Consider the following 21120-nt stretch of genomic DNA (forward strand, 5'->3'; position numbering starts at 1 on the left):
CTTTTAAATTGCAGATCCATTAATAACTCACTCAATTCTCGTATCAGTGTGACACAGTTATGAGTCATTGTGATGTCGATAATTGATAAAATCGATTCTGCAGTCAGTGACTGACTATCTGAGATAACGGATAGTTTTATCGATATCTGATACTGAACCACTGACGTTTGATATCTTATCTGGCATCGATATCTTGAACTCGAATAGGTATGTCATCACGATGAAATGCGAGATTGAAATTAATGAAGATTTATCTAATCTGAACTGTCCAATGTCCCATGGTTGGACAAAGGTAGGCCCACCTTGATCTCTCCATAAATCCGCATTTGGTAAGCTACGCTATCATTCTTATAATCATACTATTTGTTGTCCGCGTTCTTAGTCCGCATTTATTAATGTTTTTTTTACAAATACCGTTGGAACCGTTTGTTTTTCTGGGATTTGAAAGCCTAGCATTTGTTAATCTCCGAATACCGTTAGAATTGTTTGTTGGCATAGTGTTAGCTGAAAAGGTCAACTAACACTAAACCAAAGATCAATTCGATTGGTTTCTTAGAAGAAAAGATAAACAAACAAACATAATAATAATAATAATAAATAATAATATTTTTTTTTTCTTATAAATTTTTAATAGTGTTTTTTGTTTTTGTAAGCATTGTTAAGAATTTAAAAAAAAAAAAAAAAAGAAACAAAATAATAATAATAAATAAATACACTACGACAATACACACATCGCCATCTAGTCCCAAAGTAAGCGTATCTTGTGTTATGGGGACTAAGATGAGTGTTGAATATTTTTATGAATAATATACATAAATATTTATAAAATACAGATGAACACCCAGGCACTGAAAAACATTCATGTACATCACACAAACATCTTCCAGTTGTGGGAATCGAACCCACGGCCATGGACTCAGAAAGCAGCGCTGCGTACTGTGCCATTCTGCCGTCAAAATATATAATACTAGATGTGCCCTGCGGCTTCGCCCGCGTAATTTTGGGAGGCAGCGTACTGCTACATAGTCACACCATATCTCATATATGAGATTTTGAGAATTTTTTAATAAACATTTATTTATCTTACGTAATTTTTTTTAAATTGAAAAGTATTATATATTATTTCTAATACCTCCAACAATATGTATAAAAAGTTTCATGAAGATTGGTTCAGTAGTTTTCGCGTGATAAGCTTTCACAACAAACAAACAACAAACAAACTTACATTCACATTTATAATATTAGGGAGGGATTAGTATTGAAGTATGTATATGTGTATGTATGTTTTTTTTTGTTCTGCTGGCAACGGGCTAACCTAACCTGTAAGGGAATAGCAGTTATATTAAACACATCCCTAATCGGTTTCTACGCAACATCCTACCGAAACGCACTGTATTGCTTAGCGGCACAACTCTGTCGTTAGGGCTGTAACTATCCACGGCCAAAGCCTTTTTATAATTTTTTTGGAATTATTAGTTGATGGACAACACTTACCAGTTCATTCAATGAAAATATCTTGCGAACTGTTCATCAATCTGAGGCGTAGGTGTTGTGTGTGTTATTACATCGGCAACCACGCCTTTTAGACAACAAGAGAAAAACAACATTGCGACAATGCTGCTTAGCGGCAGAAATAAGCATGGTGGTAGTAATTCCCCGGACGAGCTCTGTCACAAAAAGCTCCACTACTACTAGGAAACTACTAATTACTCTGGTATGGTCTAGCCTGCCGCCATACCAGACCAGAGACAATTGCCATATTACCCTGCCTGGAATCCAACCTGGGACCTCCCACTTACCGCTAAGTCAGGCAAGTAGAATCGATCAGTTGGCTATTGCATAAAAAAAATCATTAAGCTTGTATCTTTTTTTAAGTTTTACTTGTAGTAGTCTTATGTTTTTGTATCAAGAATAATTATTATATAGGGGAGAGCACTGATATCTATAGTACGAGTTTTTACTCAGTTTAAATATCAGTGATTCAACCAAACATAGTACTAAGCTATAATTTCTCTCACTATTTAATAATCGTGTGAATAAATGATTTGTATTATTATTATTATCCATCGGAACACAAAGCCGTGAAAATCATAACTCATCTTCGAACAATCGCTCCATCAGAATCAGCTGTAATGAAGTGTAACTTGTCTTCTATTCATAAGGCTCCGTCTCGCGAGACACGCTCCAATAAGTCCATAGGTTAAGAGATAACTTTTAGTTAGTCAAGTAGTTTAGACTCAGTTAAAAACACTCAAAAATTTATATTGGATAGAAGCAGGCGTTACTTTACGGCATTCCCTGATTAAGTTACATGGAATGCTGAGTTCTTGCCTGCTCTTTTCGGTAGAATCTACCTTCCGTACCGGTGGTAGAGTCACTACAAACAGACTAAAAGTGCTTTTAAACTAGGCATACTTGAAATAAAGGAATTTTAAATATTAAGCTTAATTTGATATACCTGCTCCACGAAAAGCAGGAAAATCTGTACAGTTTTAAAACCGTGAATTTTTCGAAAAGCGAGCCTTGTTTGCAAAATCAACTAGTGAAGTTCACGTACATAATATTATATCTTAAAATAGTGATTTCATTTTGCACAGAGAACAAAGAGAAAGAGATAAAATAGTTTTTTTCAAATCTGTTTATAAACGACAGAGTTCTGAGCAAACAACAATAAAAAAATAAGCATGGAATTGAAAACCTCCTCCTTTTTTTTAATTCGGTTGATAAATGTGTTGTGTAGCATACATAGAGTCGATTTTGTGCGACAAGTGAAGTCGTTAACCTCGAAATTGCGAGCGCAAAATAAAATCATTGTCGGGCGAAATTGGGCCAATTTGATTCAACAATAAAAATCCGGCAGCGAATACAAGTACAGACTGCATAATGGCATTGGCTTCCTGTTGCGATGTGCAGCGGCCTTGGGCTGTGCGCGGACAGCTTATTTCAATAATACCTATATTATGTTTTTGCATTTTAAATAATATATATCAAGCAGAATCGGTGATCGCACCTCTAACTTGTCTTAGTTATTGCCCTTTAAGCAATTAAAATGTCACTTGCTTCAACGATGAAGAAAAACATCGTGAGGAAACCTGCATGCCTGAGAGTTTTTCATAATGTTTTAAAATATGTGTGGAGTTCTCCATTCCGCTCTGGGCCAGAAGTAAAACCTGAAACAATTGTATAACTTTGTTTCGTCATTCTTTGTTTTCGTTTCGTTTTGTAGCGTATGTTTCTCTCCGTCCTTTCAACTAACTCCGTGACCAGTGGCGTGCACTTCATAGATGCACAAAAGCACTGCCTACCCTAAAATTGATATATAGCTCGTACTTTAGCCGTTTTATACAATTTTCCTGCTGTATGCATACCCTGGTAAGAAACCCAGTGCACGCCACTGTCCATGACATAATCAAGTTGATTGGTTGCTGAGTTAGAGCGTGGAAGAAGGACTAGCAACCAAACGCACTTTCGCATTGATAATATTTATGGTTTTCAGAGTAATCAGCTATCTGAAAAGCCACCTAGTATAATTAAATCTTCTAGTGCTTTGGAAAAGTTGTATATGATATATATTTGGTTCATCATACAACCTTGTAGCATGCAAAGCATGTCTCCCTTGAAATGCGAGTTTTGAAGACCAGTATGATCTTCTCACTACTACGAGTATGTGAGTATACTATAAAGGCCATATAAGCATATCAAAGTATTTACGAATCTGATTATAGTTAAAAAACAGAGGCAGTTATAAGAACTTCCACAGCCACAGAACAGGAGTAAAAACTGAAACAATGTAATAACTTTGTTTCGACATTAAATACTTTGTTTTCTGCATTTATTTTTCTACATAAACAAATAAGTTTAATATATACTCACCATTGTATAGCACGTCGATAAAATAACTATGAACAGTAAACGCAAAATAAAATTTCATGTAGTTAACATAACTTTACTGGCTGCTATGACAGCATGTCGTTGCCGCGAAATCACGAGAAAATGCCCACATAAAAAGTCAGACATGCATAATATGATACAGTCGAGTAAACCATGTGTTAGATTATATATACCTGTACACAGCCCGGTGAACTACGCGTTGCTAAACGCCACGAGCGTGTCGAGGTCATAGGTGACGCAAACCCCTTTTCCAATACCAAGTTTTTCTCGAAGTTTTCACTAAAGTGTTAAATGACTTACTTGCGAATTGTTCAATTTAATAAATTGTTATATAATAAATTATGCACAAGGTTTATTTTTGTCGAAATATGACATCACATAATATGTCCTGTATTTTTAGAGGTTACCTACCTACGCCTTTCCGATACGGAAGGTCATTGGCAATGTTATTAAAATAAAAATACGTGTATGCAGTTTTGTACCCACGCATTCCAATAGCTCCGATACTCTCAGTTAGTGATTTTACTAAGAACTGTTTTTTTTTGCACGCTCATAAGCGAAGCGTTGAGGTGGGTATTACTTAAGCTCCGTCCACACGGCGCGTTGCGTTGCGTTGCGTCGTCGCAACGCAAATATTTTGACGCATAGCCGGCCACACGGGCGCTGCAGCGTTACTATGACGCAGTCAACGTTCCGTCGGCGCAGCGGCGACGCACAGTTGCGGCAAGTATTTTGAAAAAAATTCGCAGTCAGTCTATAGCAAATCATGGATCGGAAAAGACGTCTAGCATTGCTCCTATTACTACGTCACCGCCGAAATCGACGCAAGATCACAAGACGGTACTGGATCAGTCCTTTCATTTCATTAAGAAATCGTGATGGACAGTTTTTTTTTTTAGAATATCGGGAGTTGCTATTAGACGAAAAGAAGTTTTATAATTTTTTTAGAATGAGTGTATCCAGCTTCGAATGTTTATTGAAGTCCTTAGAACCACACATACGAAAAAACTATACTAATATGAGGAATCCAGTGGAACCAGTAGAAATGCTGGGAATCACTTTAAGGTAACTATATAAATATATTTAAGTAATAAAAATATAACAGTTTTTTTGGTTTGTTTAATTAGTAATCAACTCACAAATAATCAGCAATTGTCATAATTTTAAATTTAGACATTATTTAAGAGAGATATCATCCAGTAATTACAAATTAGAAAAATCGTATTCAGTTTCTTCACTTGCTTGAGATGTTTCTGGAGATGTAATTGAATTATTAAAATCAGAAATGTATGTACTTTGAAAATTTGCTGTTTGATACCCATATGGTGGTTGGTGAGACGTTGATGGGCCACTCACATATGATGATGTTTGTCCATACCGCATTTCATCTATAATTTGTATAACTTTACTTTGGAAACGGAGAGTTTCTCGGTCGGAAAATTCTTGAATAGATGGCAATATAGCTCTGAAAAAGGACATATGGCGATTTTCCGGCTCCTTGAGAAGTTTTAGTCCTTCTCTTTCAAACTCATCCATTTGCATTGCCCTTTTGCGCGCGACTGGAACATAGCGCGGAGTGTTGTCTGTGGTAATGTCATCATTTGTAGACGTAGATTCATTGTTGATTTCTCTAGGCGAGTCTAAGCTAGATTCGGTGGCATTTTGTTCCACTTTTCTCAAAAAAAGGAGTTGATTGTATAAATGATACTTCTTCAGTTTCGTAGCGCCCGAGCCCGATTTTGATGCTTCTTTTAATTTTTTTGAATATCTGAAGTAATTATCTTTTACACTTCTCCATTTTTTTATTAAATCATTACCTGCAAAACCAATAGTAAACATGATTTAATAATTTATACATAGTGAATTTCTCGATAAAATTTAATGACATATTCAGATATCGTTAACAAACACTATGTGACCGACTCTGGAATCGTGAAAATATAACAGCTGTTACATACAAAAAGCAATACCTACTGAATCAAAATGTATGCAACAGCTGCTATTTTTTTCGCGATTCCAGAATTAATTGGTTACATAGAGAAAGTTATTTGCTATCGATGTCTGAATATGTCAGTATTTTTTTTCGGGTATCTATCTATCTCATAAATGCATATTATAATAATTATTTTCTTTTCAGATACCTAGGAAGTGGAAATTCAATAACTGATTTACATTTCAAATTCAAACGGGGAAAATCTACTATTGCATATATAATACAAAGAGTTTGTCGTGCTATATGGACCAATCTTCTTCGAGACAACATCCCTGAACTGACAACTGAAAGTTTCCAAACAATAGCGAGGGGTTTTGATGTAAAGGCAAATTTTCCTCAATGTGTTGGTGCCATCGACGGCAAACATATCCGCGTGTGTAATCCTGCAAATAGTGGCTCACTTTTTTTTAATTATAAAGCCTTTTTTTCGATTGTGTTGCTAGCTATTGTGGATTCAAATTACAAATTCGTATTTGTCGACATCGGTGCATACGGAAAAGAATGCGATTCAACCATATTACAAAATTCTAAACTGTACGAGCTAATGATTAACAACAACTTACCACTACCTCAACCCCAGCCACTCTCTGGTAGCAATATACCAACCCCGTATGTATTTGTGGGTGACGAAGCTTTTGGACTGAGCAAACATATTATGCGTCCATATGGCGGTCAAAATCTCGACTTACAACAAAAGGTTTTCAATTACCGTCTAAGCAGAGCCAGAAGATATGTCGAATGCGCTTTTGGGATTATGGCTAACAAATGGCGCATTTTTCACAGACCGATAGACGTGTCCTATGACTTCGCTACTGACATTATAAAAGCATGTTGTGTATTACACAATTTTGTCGCTGATCGAGACGGTTTTAGACAAAGAGATAAATTTGCTATAAGTGTTGATGAATTTCTCCCAATACAACCCGTACATGAAGAACAGACAGCACCGAATGTCATAAGACAGCAATATGCGACCTATTTTATGACTAGAGGAACTCTGCCTTGGCAGCTAAATAAGGTATAATTGTATTATGAGGGTTTTCAAGATTTTCTTGCACCGCCAATTCCGCGATCAGTAAAAAAATAATATTTTATACCTACTCAGCGTAGTCTAGGTTAGTTTTGAGCTAAGTAATAAAATAGTACTCACGCTAATCTAAATTCCCTAAGTTTTAAAATTTTAGAGTGTCGAGATATTAATTGAGTAGTCCACTTTCAAACCCCGTTAAGTTTATGCAGCAATTAATTGAGAAAACTAATTAAAATGTTTAGACTTAAAATTACGATATTAAGATGCATTTTTTTGTGTATTACATGAACTTAGTAGCACATCGAATTAAATTATGTTAGCAAATAAAATCACTCTTTCATAATAATCATTTAATTTGCATTTTAAAATTAAACATAGCTAGTTTTGCAAAAGATTTTTTAACATAGATAGTTTTGCAGTTGTATGCAATCAACATAGGCAGTTTTGAAATAATCAAATATAAGCTTCTATTTTCCTCTACTCTTAAGAAATTACAATTTTTATCTATTATTACACTCTTAAGTCTATTTCTTCGTGTATTATGGTTTCTTCATTATCAGTCTCTTCTATAACAGTCTCATTTGGTTCTTCTTGAAGAAAATTGTAATATTGTAAATAATCGTAAGAAGCCCAATCTTCACCGAAATGTTTTTTCAAAAGATTTCGCACATCATTTAACTTTACTGGTTTTACTGGAACTCCAACATTCATCATAACGGGCACAATATTTTCGAATGATTTGCCTCTTTTGCAAACGTTGCCATAATTTATTACCTCAGATACATAATTAGGTTCCCCTTTAATGGCAATTCTATTATTTTTATCCTTTCTTAAAAAGAATCTTTTAGAGGCATTAAATTGAAAGTGCCAAGATCCAGGTAACTTAAGTACGTTTTTAACGCTTGATTTCCAATCATAAAAATGGAAGTCGCTGCCTAGTCTGAGAACCGTACCATACTTTTTAAAAATATCAAAATATGTCTGGGGTTCCACAATGACTTCTAAAGGACGTATTTCTCTTTCGATATTTCCAAATACACGGTCGGGGGGCAAAAATGAATGCCCCACTACAGGGAATATCAGCGTAAGTTTCTTGATGTGACGTGGAGCTTTTGTTTTTAGCCAATATGCCAACATTCCCAAAACGATTGAGTTTTTATTTTGCCCCCCACAACCGTCGCAAAATAATTTAATATGACTAACAGTGTCTTCAAAATTGGTATTCATTAGCCGATGAAATACCGCCGAAGCAATCTGATTAGATCCTTTCTTTGCCTCAGTTTCCAACCACGTGTAAATAAATGTGTTTAAACAGTTTTGAGCCCCACGAGATGGCCCTTGACATACTGTTAAGTTATACGTATACAATTGTCGGCTAAAGTAGGCACTCTGGTCTGGTACTTTTGGTAAAACCAAATTCTTTTGACAGTCAAAAGAGAAAATTATTTCGTTGTCGCCTTGTGTTTTGAGGCTAGTGTAAAAGCATTTGGCCTTTAGCTTGTGAATACGAAGCTGAGCTATTTGCAGCTGTTTTTTTGCTGTGTCGCGTTCTCTTTTAATAACTTCTTTTAATTGAATGCATTTAGAACATGCATCTGTAGCGGGAGACTTAAAACTCAAATTAAAGTACTTGTTAAAGATACGTCGGAAAAATTCATATCTCACTGACACATTCTGAGCGTCATCGTTGTAAAGTTTATGCAATTTTTTTATACTTAGATCGCTGCTCAGATATTGCACAGTAGATCTTCCTCTAACATAATGTGATTCCAAAGCTTCAAGTCCCTTTATAAACGATTTTACGGATTCTGTGCGATCAGAATACAGATTGGACTTTCTATTACCTCCTCTTCTTTCTTTCGGCATTGCCATCGTGATTAAATGCTGTTTACAAATTCTTTGAATTCTGTCCCTAGAGATTCCCAGAATTGTGGTCATTGCTTTTTGACACACCTTAATTAATTTGACGCGGCGTCTTCCAGCCAAATTTTCGTGCTTTGGTATAAAATAGCATATAGTCTGGGATTTTCTCTTTCCTTCTTTTTTAGGAGTTTGCGCTGTACAGTATTTTAATAAAAAAGTATCTTGGGTGACTTTAACTGAAGTTGAATAAAAATTCCGATGAAATTTACTGTAGTCTTGAACCGTTAAGTCGTTACACTTGTATCCCTGTTTTGAATTTCCATGTACACATTGTGGTATAACTGGCAGTCCCTTAGGCATATGTCTAAAACAAAACAGATAGGCACATTAATAAATAACAATAGAGCAAAAAAATCCCCAGCAAATAACCAGGTATCTATCCTATTTACAAAAGGTAACCATAAAATAATAATCTTACCGTTTCGACTTCTCAAGTTCTCTCTTCCATGTAGATTTATCAGCTATCTTTTTACGTCCTCTTCTGTTTGGTGCCAAAACAACTTCTTGTTCTTGATACTCCATGATAATTTTAATAGAAAATACCTCGTTTTTAAAAGCCTGCAGTATCTGAAGAAAGCAACGCGTGCATGCACTTCGACAGTATTATGCGTACTGGCACTCAAGATGGCGGCTTTTGCAAAAGTCACCACGCAACTTAGCGTCGTTTGCAAGTTAATACAAACTTAGCGATTTTTGAAAGTGGACTGCCGATCAACATAACGACTTTTGCAAAAGTATTGAGATTTCAATCCCATTTTATTCTTATCATAGCGAGTTTTAACACAGTATATTAAATGCTGACGTTAATATTTTAAATCCTTAACCGATTGGCGCCATTGGATAAAAAATGTTTTTTTTTTAACATAACGTGGTTTGCAAGTGGACTACTCAATTTTGTACTGATCGCGGAATTGGCGGTGCAAGAAAATCTTGAAAGCCCTCTTAAATAAAAAAAACATAAATATCTGTACTGTGAACTCACCAACTTTATTTTTTCGTTCAGCTGTGAAATTCTCGTAATCAGGAAATAAAACTTTTGATATGTCTTCCCAGGCTTTTGTTTTTAAATTTTTATTTTTAAAATCTACGTTTGACTTGTCCCATATAATTTCCCTTTCCTGTATCAATGTAATCAAGTAATCTATGTCAATTTCTTCAATGGTATTCATTTTACCCTGCAAATAAAACTAATTACCCTGCAAATAAAACTAAATACAAAAACGTAAACGTAAAACGAAATGAGCTTCCGTGTATCCTCTCTGTCAACGCACAAGCAACTGAGCGCTGACGCTCCGACGTCGCACGAGTAAACCCCCTCCCGCTTCGTCTCGGGGGCTGCTGTCCGTCATGTGTGCGTTGCGACGACGCAGCGCGCCGTGTGAACACCTTGGTTATTTGTATGTAAAACAACGCAGTGGTAGCGCTGCGTCGACGCAACGCTGACGCAACGCGCCGTGTGGACTGGCTCTTACTGTCCGTTTACGCACACCGAGTGATTCTCCAACTTAAAATGTCACTTTTTAATTCTTTATTGCTTTTATAAGTGAATATGATTAGACAAATTTTGAGAAAAAACAATCATGATATTGGATAGAAGCAGGCGTTACTTTGCGGAAATCCATGATATATTATCAAAATTAAGCTTAATTTGCTATACTCCGCGAAAAGCAGGAGAATCTGTGTGGTGTAATTTATAATTTCTTCAATCCTTATACCCCACACCAAACAGATCTTCGGCAATATACCCTCTACGCACGTTTCGCTCCGAAACCGGAGCATCATCAGGAGATGTTGACTTTACAATGAATAATTGTTAACAATTATTCATTGTAAATTACACCACACAGATTCTCCTGCTTTTCGCGGAGTATAGCAAATTAAGCTTAATTTTGATAATAAATCATGATATTTTTAAATCTGTTTTTATTATTTAAACTAATTAAAAAATTGTGTAAAAAAGTTCTGTCTTGGTCGTCCGCGTGTCTGTATGTGCGGATCCCGCATCTTGTGGTCACGATAACGAGCGAAATACTTAACTTATCGAGTTGTTTTTTTTTTATAGGCTTTTTTATAGGTATAATTTGATGTAGTTTAATTTTTATTTACAAATAATCTCAATTTTATTGTAATGAATGAGATTATGAGGCGTGCACTTTTGGATTTTCCAACTATTTATAATTTTATATCCTTAAACGAGCAATTCTTGTATATATATTTATATATATATATTTATATACAAGATTCCAATTATATATATATATATATATATATAAAACCTCCCCAGTTTAGTCGTTTCTTGAACAAACGTCGATTCATACCATTTAGCCTTTGAAAGTAAATATTTTACCTCTACTGTTCGAAACGTTCACTATAAAATGGGAAAATGAGAAAAGCTTGTGTACTAGCAACATCCCGCGGTAAAGTGAGACGTGCGCGGGGCGTTTTCTCTGTTTTTGGACACAATGCCCTGCATACACGACGGCCGATTGGCACAGTTTGCAGCGACCCTGCTTTCTGACTCCAAGGCCGTGGGTTCGATTTCCACAACTGGAAAATGTTTGTGTGATGAACATGAATGTCTTTCAGTGTTTGGGTGTTTAAATGTATATTCTAAGTATTAATGTATGTATTTATGTATTCATAAAAATATTTATCAGCCATCTTAGTACCCATAACACAAGTTACGCTTACTTTGGGGCTAAATGGCGATGTGTGCGTTCTATATTTATTTATTCATACAATAATGGCTGAATAAGGATAGGTACTGTATTTTCTTTATTCTGAGCACTTTACAATATCCTGTCGATTGTCCGATTTATATAAAACTCTACTTTGTCACCAGATGTGCCTCACGGAATGGATCCGGCTTCGAGACTACAAGGGCGGCCGTTCGCGAGTAATCCTCGGGTACGAAGTACCAGCATGGGTCTGGGAAGTATACCGTGTTGTCGGTGTGTTCCTCTTCGGATGCGCCTGCCAGCAACTGACCACCGATGTCGCCAAGTACACCATAGGGAGGCTGAGGCCACATTTCTTTGATGTAAGTAACTTAACATTTAATGTTTTACTATTCAAAATTCATTTATTTCAAGTAGGCCTAATATAAGCATTTTCGAAATGTCAAGTCTGTTTGTAGTGTTAGTAGTGACTCTACCACCGGTTCGGAAGGCAGATTTTACCGAGAAGAAGCCGGTACTCAGCAGTTGCTCTTTTTGAATATCAACAATTTACATTTTACATTTTAACATTGTTTTTTCTCTCTTGTGAGTGATGAAAGCGGAGGATGCGAAGCAAGGATGTTTCCAAGAAACCTTGTCATTAAGAAAGTCATCTAGCGAATTTCAGTAGTTAGTTTTGCTTCATCCATCATATCAACCGATTGACGTCCGCTGCTGGACATAGATATTTTGTAGGGCCCCCAAACTCCACGATTCTGGGCCACTTGTATCCAGCGGCTGCCCGCGACTCGCTTGATGTCTGTCCACCTGGTTGGGGGTCGGTCAACGCTGCGATTACCGGCGCGGGGTTGCCATTTCAGCACCCTGGAACCCCAACGTCCATCGGTTCTCCGAGTTATGTGATCCGCCCATTGCCACTTCCGCTTCAGGACTCAGTTTCCTTAGTTACAGAAAATAAATATTCCTTGGAATTCTATAGCTACTACAAAAAATATGGAGCTGACATTTTTATTTTATTTTTTTACTACGACAATACACACACCGCCATCTAGCCCCAAAGTAAGCGTAGCTTGTGTTATGGGTACTAAGACGACTGATGAATATTTTTATGTATAATATACATATAAACACCCAGACACTGACAAACATTCATGCTCATCACACAAACATTTTCCAGTTGTAGGAATCGAACCCACATCCCTGGGCTCAGAAAGCAGGGTTGCTGCAAACTGCGCCAATCGGCCGTCAATATGCTATAGTGTATTCTAGTTATCTTTTCCATTGTAATCTTCACACTTACTGTCTAATTACAGCGTGAGATGACGGTAACAAAAATTATACAGTGCTAAGTTTGTTGGAGGTTCCTTTTTAGATAGGGGCGCGTTGGGAATCCTCGTAGTTTCAAGCAACTATGTAATTTTTTTCATGTGCGCATTGAAAGTGGCCTATTTGAATAAAGAATATTTGAGTTTGACTTTAACCTTAATAAGCTGAATTTAATTTCGTAGGCAACACATATAAAAGCATGTCGTAAGCTATGATTACAATTAAAATCTTGTTAAAAAGAGCCGTTATCTTGACTGATCAAACAATTTCATGAAATATTTAATTAAACAAGTGATTTGCGACGTAGCAAAGTAAACGTGGGAAACTGTATTTATTATTTCCATTGTTACTGATAATATTTTCCTTGTGACCTTACTTGTCGTCACGTATTTAAGATAGGTACTAGAGAGTTTACCTAGCCCTAAGGCCGTTATGGTGTTAATTATTCTTTTATACATAAATCCTTTAGTAAACGAAACTACTCTTAGCCTTTGTCATCAGTTTCAGGGTTCCAAAGGAACCGTTCATTGTTTGAATAGTTCAGTCTTAACAAAAGTTTTTGAAGTTATACTTCTTTTGGCGCGTTAGGGAAAAATGATGAGAGTAAATTTTTACGATCGGCGCGCACACCGTCACAAAAAACAGACACCCTGAAGTTAGCTGTAAGGTTTGACAGTGTACACTTTCAATTTTCAAAGTCTGCGGGCGAATTTCGGAGATTCGATTGATTCAATTGTACATAAATCTCAAATTTTAATGTTGGTTATCCCATAATGAGTCTAATAGTATTCCAAATTTAATTATGTTTATTATGTCCATTTCTTTAATTATATAGAAATATTTTTTTTGTGTTATTTAAATAAACTCTATTTAACTAACTGGTAATGAGTTATAATAGGTACAACTTTCAATGCATTAAATACCTTTTTCTACAAACGTAGAATAAGGCGAAAGATAAAATTTTTGAAAAGTTTTAAATTTTTATCTCGTTACGCCAAAGGAGTATAACTTCTAACGCGTGTACATAAGTTCTTTTTCATTTTTAGGGTTCTTGTGAGGGTTCTGTTTTTTTCTTTTTGGAGTAGGTACCGAAGCATTATAGGATCACGGTTGTGCGTCAATCTTTCTGACCCTTTATCTCGATACCCATGGAAATATCGAGTTGTAATTGAAACAATGAACTTTGGTCTACTTTCTTCTAAGTTACTAAACCTTTATTTGAGCAGTGTGGCAGGTATATGCTCTGCATCTCTGTCTCTCTGCTTGCTCACTTGATTATGATGAATCGGAAAATGTGGGAAAAACAGGATTCGTTAAATTGCTCTACCTCATCTCTATAAACACGTGCAAGTGCAGTTATAAGGTTCAGTTCCCTATTTATCTAGACCACCTAAAGTGGTTCCAATTAGATGATTGCCCAGGTCAATAGAATTATGCAGACAGTGTTGCGTTACCTGTGCGTATAGCTACGTGCATTATGTGCTCCTAGTACAATGGCGGATCCTCACTTGGCTGAGCGTATTTTTTTGTAGCGATTTCTGTATTTTGGCACAATATACGAACCCTACCAGTGAATTATTTTAATGGACAATTAAAACACTTATTTATTTAGGAAAACCAACCGCTAATACATTGTTTCTTGTTAAAGGATCTTCGCTGTGAGCTATTTGAATGTTTAGCTTTTTACAGGTTTTCACAACGTTTGCAAATAATTTCAATATTAATTACATTTTAAATATCTGCATTACAAAATATAATGTCTAAAAATATTTTACTAATTAATAAGTTAAATTATAATTTAAAAAAAAATCCTGTGCAATTTATTCACACACGGTAGAAGTGTAACTTCTGAAAAGTAGCCTACGAGAGATTGAGGTGTATGTAGAGTATCAGAACTATTGGGATAAATGTAAGGTTTATTATTTAGTTTCCATGGTAACTATCTCACTGTTCCTATACATTTAAGTGTTTGTTTCTCAATGGACAAATTTTTTCGTTTCATCAAGTTTGAAATCACATCGATTCTAAAGAAATTGACTTCAAAACTTTTAACATCAAAGCCAAGTTTGTTTAAGCTTATTAATATTTAGACAATTGTATACAGTCCTTTAGTGTCTCCCTGAAACCAACAAGAGCATAGGTATGCGTTTATTTTACTTGCATTATTTGTCAGTACAGATATACTCAATATAGCGAATATCTTCTTCTACATATTGCTATTTCTGGGCAAATATAGCAAAACGCCAACTGAGATTCCGCCAAGTTCTGATGGTGTCCCTTCGATTCCATACTCTAACGTAGCAAACTTAGTCACATTTTTTCACACAGCCATGGCACTTTAATCGCAGGAAAACTTCTGTTGTTGTGTCCGGTAACCATGTCCCATGTCCTATGTCCTGTGCATTACGACACACGCGACTAAACCGTGCAAACTAGTCCAATTTGTTAATGTTTCTTGTGTCTTTAACTAACAACATTTTCCTGTTGCTTACATTACTTTAAGCGACAGTGGAAGGATTTGGAAACCAACAGTGTTCATATCTTTGCAGGTATTGGTAGATTTCATATGTCAATGTATTTTATCAAATTTGTAATATACTCACATAGGATACTTTCTTTCTCTTTCTTCTTACGACTATTTTTCTGTTAAATTAACGGTCTGGACCTAGTTCATTGTTTGTAATAATTTTATTGTAAGTTAACCCATTATACTAACTAGCCAGTTAACACGTGTTTAAGTTTCGTGAACAGTAGCTCTATTGTTTGTTTTATCAAAATATCCGTCCGTTAAGGCACTTATCCACCGGCGGCTGAAGGCAACCATAAGCTGTACCTTGTTACGCTGCAATTTATTAAACGTTAACAATGGTTTGTGGGAAAACGGTGTAATTACAGTCACATGAGGCTTAACACGTGCGCCTCAGTTAGATGGACACTTTGCAGGACATGTTCCTTGCATGCCCTGGAAAGTTTTGCTCTGTTTATAATAGGCGATTGTTTTTTGCTTACCATACCAGGTTGGCAATCAGCTTGATCCGTCAATTGTTTGGTAAAAAAAACTATAGTTGACATGTTCAGTGTATCTAGACACAATTACCGTTGGCTACATCTAAATACTGGTCAAAGTCAAAGTCAAAGTCAAAAATATCTTTATTCAAGTAGGCCCTTAGCACTTTTGATGCGTACATGAGAAATACACGGTAGTGTGATGATGGCGATAACCATATTCGTAAACTTAAAACTAAAGCTACGAGGGGTCCAATCGCGGATTGGTCTAAGAAGAAGCCCACAACAAACTTAGCCGGGGGTTTTCTTTTTGTTATCACAATCTCACAATGTCATTTTAAATTATTAGAAGAGCAACCTGGTTAGAGCAATAATTCACACCAAACTTTTTTTATCGATTACGTTGTCCTTTACACTATAATAGGAATTTTCTATAGCTTACGTTTAAATACAAACTTTGAACTTTTTAAGAGACATCTCCAAAATGTTAATGGGTAGTTAATTGTAGAATTGTATGCAATTTCGTATCCCAAGGGATATTATAAAAAACCGTAAGAACGCGGACGAAGCAAATTAAAACAAAAGTTTAAAATTTTTAGAGCTTTGCATCTCACACAATCTTCTGGAAAGCCGGACTTATATCCATATTCCATAGTAGAATAGCACCATGATAAAATGAACTATGTAATTTGATTACCGCGGCGTTAGTTGCCATCGACGGACGGCGTATTTGTAAAGGTTGTGGTTATTAAAAGTTTTATAGGTAATAAAAAATGTTTTATTTATAAAACGTGGGCTGCCGTGGCGCTATTAAAAGATACCTAGTATGTAAGATAATTGAATTATCACGATTACGCGGTGATGTCTATTTAGGGAGAGTAATAAAACGGTACGGCGTTAGAGAACTGTCTGGGCATTTGTCATCCCGGGTTCAGGGGGGATTTTGTACCGGTTTCGATCCGGATTCGAAATTTAAAATTTCTTATTTTTTTGCTGGTCTGGTCTGGTCGTGCTGACAAAGACGTGCTGCTAAGCTATCTAACCTGCCAATACGATGTCTTGTCAGGACAGATTAGGAGTATGGATTTAATATACCCATCCTTAACCCCTAATAGGTTAACCCGTTACCATCTTAGACGGCGTTATCGCTTAGCATCAGGTGAGATTGAAGACACAATCTAACTTGTAGTGGTAAAAAAAGTCATCATCAGCTTTATGAAAGACAAACAGCAATAGGTACATATCTAGATATATTATCATATCTACAGTTACCCACTAATTTTATAATGATGAAAGATTTTTTGTTTGTTTGTACCCAATAGGTTTCGAAAGTACAGGATCAATTTTTAAACATTTCTTCGTCAAAATAAAGCTAAAGTATCACGAACAAATATAGGTAATAAATTATCTTCAAAAAAATGGGAGTTTTGCAAAAATATAACCCAAAGTAACAACATTTTTTGTTTAAAATACATTACTTGTGGCGTGATTGTTTGAACGTAAAAAACTGAAATCGAAAAAGTTTTTTTTAAACTACACCAGATTTTTTAACGGAAAAAGTTATTTTGTAAGCTACAACACATTTTTTTCTAATTCTAGCGCAATTTGAAAATAGGCTTTGAAAATAAAAACAAACGCGGACCAAGTCGCGGGAAACATTTGTAAATTACCTCTGAACCTTATAAGTCCGATAAGAATGAACTATTTTCTATATATTTTTTATTTAGACGGCCGATTGGCGCAATAGGCAGCGACCCTGCTTTCCAGAAAGAGTTCAAAGCCGTGGTTTCGATTCCCACAACTGGAAAATGTTTGTGTTTATGAACATGAATGATTTTCAGTGTTTATATATATGTATGTATGTATATTATTCATCAGTCATCTTAGTACCCATAACACAAGCTAACGCTTACTTTGGGGCTAGATGGCGATGTGTGTATTGTGTGGGTGTATTTTCTATATGTAAATCAGTAGAAAGGAATCATCCAACCGAAGGAAGTCGGCAATCAAATATACAATGACGGGTGACAGTCAAATCGGCTTAAGGTATTATCATAGTGAAATACCGGCTTCACGGACGCCTTACCGGCTTCCAAGCGGCGAGAAGTGGAGCTGTCGGGTAGATAATATTTATTGATTGTAATATGGAACATCCAATTAAAGAACTAAAACTATACATTAATTGGTTTCTGTATCTATACTCCATAGATAAACATTTCGAAATATCTATGTCACGTATTCAAATTCAAATTTCCTTTATTCATGTAGGCCTATCACAGGTCGTCTGGGAAGTATACAAGGGGTTCCCCGGACGTCGAATAAAGTCAACGAGAGGGACATGCCGTGGTGGTTTTTAGTTCGGGTAAACGAGTCCCACATAACCTCTGTCCTGTCCCAAAGGACAGAGGTAGCCATAAAGCTTTTCCACCACGACAAAAAAAAAAAAAGGCCTATCACAGGCACTTATGAAGCGTTCATACATATATGTTTACATGGCTGCGAGTTGATGCTGATTACTTCGTTCGCCAACTTAAACCTAAAGCTACGAGGGTTCAAATCGCGCCCTGGTCTAAGAAGAGCCCACAACAAACTTAGCCGTTTTTTTTTGTTTTCACCATCTCACAGTAAATTAATACGAAATTATGAAGTTAAGGTAAATATTTGAACGGTGACTTTTTTTCGTCTTACAACCAGTGACACAGAGTTCAGTCCAGTTAGTCTGTCCACCGCTGAGCGAGTTAGTGGTCAGGTGCGATGTCGCGTAGCAACCGATTAGGGTATGACTACCATACTCCCTAACAGGTTAGCCCGCTATCATCTTTTACTGCGCCTTCGCTTACTACCAGGTGAGATTGCAGTCCCTTGACTTGTACTGGAAGAAAAAAAAACTCTTACTTTTCACCACCGCTACCATATCCGTCCACAATTTCACCGTCTAATTACGGCCGCTATGTGACGGAGGCGTATAGTGAATCAGTCCGGCGCTACGCCATTGGAGTTGCGAGTTGATTATATCACCTCATCTTGAACGGGTGTTGATGGCTCCTTGGCAGACTAATGCCGCCTCGCCATGAATATTTATTGCTTATTAACATTTGATAGATTGTGATTGCTCTGCATAAAATATTCACAAATTGAATACCTACAAGTAATTGCGGTGGTGGACTGGTTTTTTAGCATTCTGTAGTCAAACAAGGGGTCGTGATAGCGATGTCGTGTCTCTCGCCGTCTTTGTATCACCGTTACTGTTTGTTTCATGTGTGCATAAAAGTAAGGCCTACATACCCTAAAGTTTTAAAGCAAGTAAACATTCCTTTAACATCATCATCATCATCATCATCTTCATCATCACTCAAACCGATTGACGTGCTCTGCTGGGCATAGGTCTTAGGGAGTTCCAAAATCCACGGTCTTGCGCCGCTTGTTTCCAGCGGCTTGACATCAAAAGAATCGCTGGGGACTGAACAACTCTGCGTTTACCAGTGCGGGTTCTCCAATCTACCTTGCGTTTTCCACCTTGGAACCAGTGGCGTGCATAGGGGTTTTGGCCAGCGTAGTTCAAACCCGGGAGGGACAAGAGGGACATGCCGTGGTGGTTTTCAGTTTGGTTATACCCCCATTAGAGGGCGGAGTCCAACATTACCTCCGTCCTGATCAAGAGGGTCGTAGGTAGGAATAAAGCTTTTCCACCACTGCAAAAAAAAGGTAGGCATAAAGCAGGAAGATCGCATAAAATTGAAAAATTCTGCTTCTAAACAATTTGTATAAAATTTTTAGGGTAGCCAGTGCATTTCGGCATATGTAAAGTGCACGCCACCGCTTGAGAACGTCCATCGGTTTTACCATTATATGCATGCCTAATTGCTACTCTGGTCAAAATCGCTGTGTCGCATACGTTTTTTAAACGAAGAACCTTAAAGCTGTTCGTGAAATAGAAGATATGACAACGTCATTAAAAAGAGTTATGCCCGCTCAATGCAATGAATCAACCCTATTCCTAAAAACGGGATTAAAATCCATTGCGCTAGTTAAGGATCTTATGCCCGTTTTCACTAACGAAGACTTTTTTTTTTTCTATAGACATTGCCTATATCACTCAATAGATTTAGGGGATACCTAGGTTACGTGAAAGCGGGCATTAGTACAGTACAGTAACAGCTTTGTTTTATAATATGTAAAGATAGCTTAACAGAACTAATACCCGTGATGTAGAGTTCTGTTTACATCGTATTTCTCCTTCATTTTAATTAAATTAACACTGAAACCACTTGCTTGCTTTATATTTGTCGACCGGGAGTGCATAAATCTACAGACAGTCTCCATTTGTTTAATCCCCCATGTCTATATTTATTCGGGCTCGTGTTATGGTTTTTAAGGCATCAGTGGCCATACGTACAACGGACGGTCCCAGACCAACCAAGTGCGGAAAAGGCCCAGGAACAGAAGAAGAAGAAGAAGATGGTTTTTAAGTGACGTTTTCGCTTCTGGGTGGCGGGATATATCCATGATCGGTGTTAAATTTTAAACATTAACAGCTCACATTCATAAACCCAGATATATTTTTTTAAAGTTAGATATTTGTCACTTTTGTCATACTCAATCGTTTGCCTCGGTAATTTTTTAAAGCATTTAATAATTTGATTTCTCCCGCCAATTCGCTTTGGAGAATGTTGGAGCCGTAGCTTAATTGGAAAAAGCGCTCAGGCCACTATTGCCAGAGAGTCGCAGGTTCAAATCCTCGGATCGGAAATCGATTCCGAAAAAGTTTTATACGCATTTAAAAAAAATTATAAAATCAAAATTCATTTGACAAGGTAACTAGTACTTACCTACTGGTTACCTTGTCAAATGAAATTTGATACCTACTTTACCTACTTCGAACCTACTACTTAGGTATTACTTATTTCTTAATTTTTTCCAATAGCAACTGAAGTATAAAAATCCTTGGTTCTTAATAGTATAACAACTAATATGTTATGTTTCATCATGATCATAAATATTAACCCCTTACTGGCCCACTGCAGATCACAGGTCGTAGAATGAGAAGGGTTTAGGCCGAAGTCCACCACGCCGGCCAAGTGCGGCTTGTTAGACGCACCTTTAAGAACGTTATGGAGTACTCTCAGGCATTCAGGTTTCTCACGATGTTTTCCCTTCCCTCCTATATTTTTATTGCCCTCTTATATTTAAAAACGTGCATAACTCAAAAAGTTAGAGGTGCGTTCCAGGAATCGAACTCTCCCCCCCCCAAAGTGAGGCCAGGGCCCTAAACA

The 21120-nt window shown here is 36.6% G+C and overlaps 3 protein-coding genes across 4 annotated transcripts in view; 2 read left to right on the plus strand and 1 right to left on the minus strand.

The window, feature by feature from the left end:
- The window catches only part of LOC120632987 (putative phosphatidate phosphatase), a 121745-nt gene that overhangs the window by 61857 nt on the left and 38768 nt on the right, over positions 1 to 21120 (plus strand). The window contains exon 3 of the mRNA XM_039902999.1: positions 11680 to 11877. Within this exon, the coding sequence (XP_039758933.1) occupies positions 11680 to 11877 (198 nt within the window). The remainder of the gene's footprint in view (positions 1 to 11679; positions 11878 to 21120) is intronic.
- On the plus strand, positions 4545 to 9538 carry LOC120632986 (protein ALP1-like). 2 transcript variants are annotated; one of them, XM_039902997.1, is made up of 3 exons: positions 4545 to 4614; positions 4840 to 4956; positions 6029 to 9538. In XM_039902997.1, exons 1-3 carry the CDS (start codon positions 4568 to 4570, stop codon positions 6906 to 6908), a joined length of 1044 nt encoding a protein of 347 aa, XP_039758931.1. In that variant the 5' UTR covers positions 4545 to 4567; the 3' UTR covers positions 6909 to 9538. The 2 variants fall into 2 exon arrangements, with proteins under 2 accessions (XP_039758931.1, XP_039758930.1); XM_039902996.1 differs by lacking the exon at positions 4545 to 4614 and having other exon boundaries at positions 4637 to 4956.
- LOC120632988 lies at positions 4992 to 10301 on the minus strand. Its single transcript, XM_039903000.1, has 2 exons — positions 9820 to 10301; positions 4992 to 5708 (listed from the first exon to the last, which is right to left on the minus strand). The coding sequence occupies exons 1-2, from the start codon at positions 10004 to 10006 to the stop codon at positions 5095 to 5097; spliced, it is 801 nt and encodes a 266-aa protein (XP_039758934.1). The 5' UTR covers positions 10007 to 10301; the 3' UTR covers positions 4992 to 5094.

This window comes from Pararge aegeria, chromosome 21 (genome assembly GCF_905163445.1).
Source record: "Pararge aegeria chromosome 21, ilParAegt1.1, whole genome shotgun sequence".
Taxonomy (NCBI): Eukaryota; Metazoa; Arthropoda; class Insecta; order Lepidoptera; family Nymphalidae; genus Pararge; species Pararge aegeria.

Coding starts and splice junctions, on each gene's coding strand:
- LOC120632986 (XM_039902996.1), top strand. CDS start 4,658: ATGGATCGGAAAAGACGTCTAGCATTGCTCCTATTACTACGTCACCGC. Junction 4,957..6,028: donor ATGCTGGGAATCACTTTAAG/GTAACTATATAA, acceptor TTTTCTTTTCAG/ATACCTAGGAAGTGGAAATT.
- LOC120632988 (XM_039903000.1), bottom strand. CDS start 10,006: ATGAATACCATTGAAGAAATTGACATAGATTACTTGATTACATTGATA. Junction 5,709..9,819: donor TGAACGAAAAAATAAAGTTG/GTGAGTTCACAG, acceptor TTGGTTTTGCAG/GTAATGATTTAATAAAAAAA.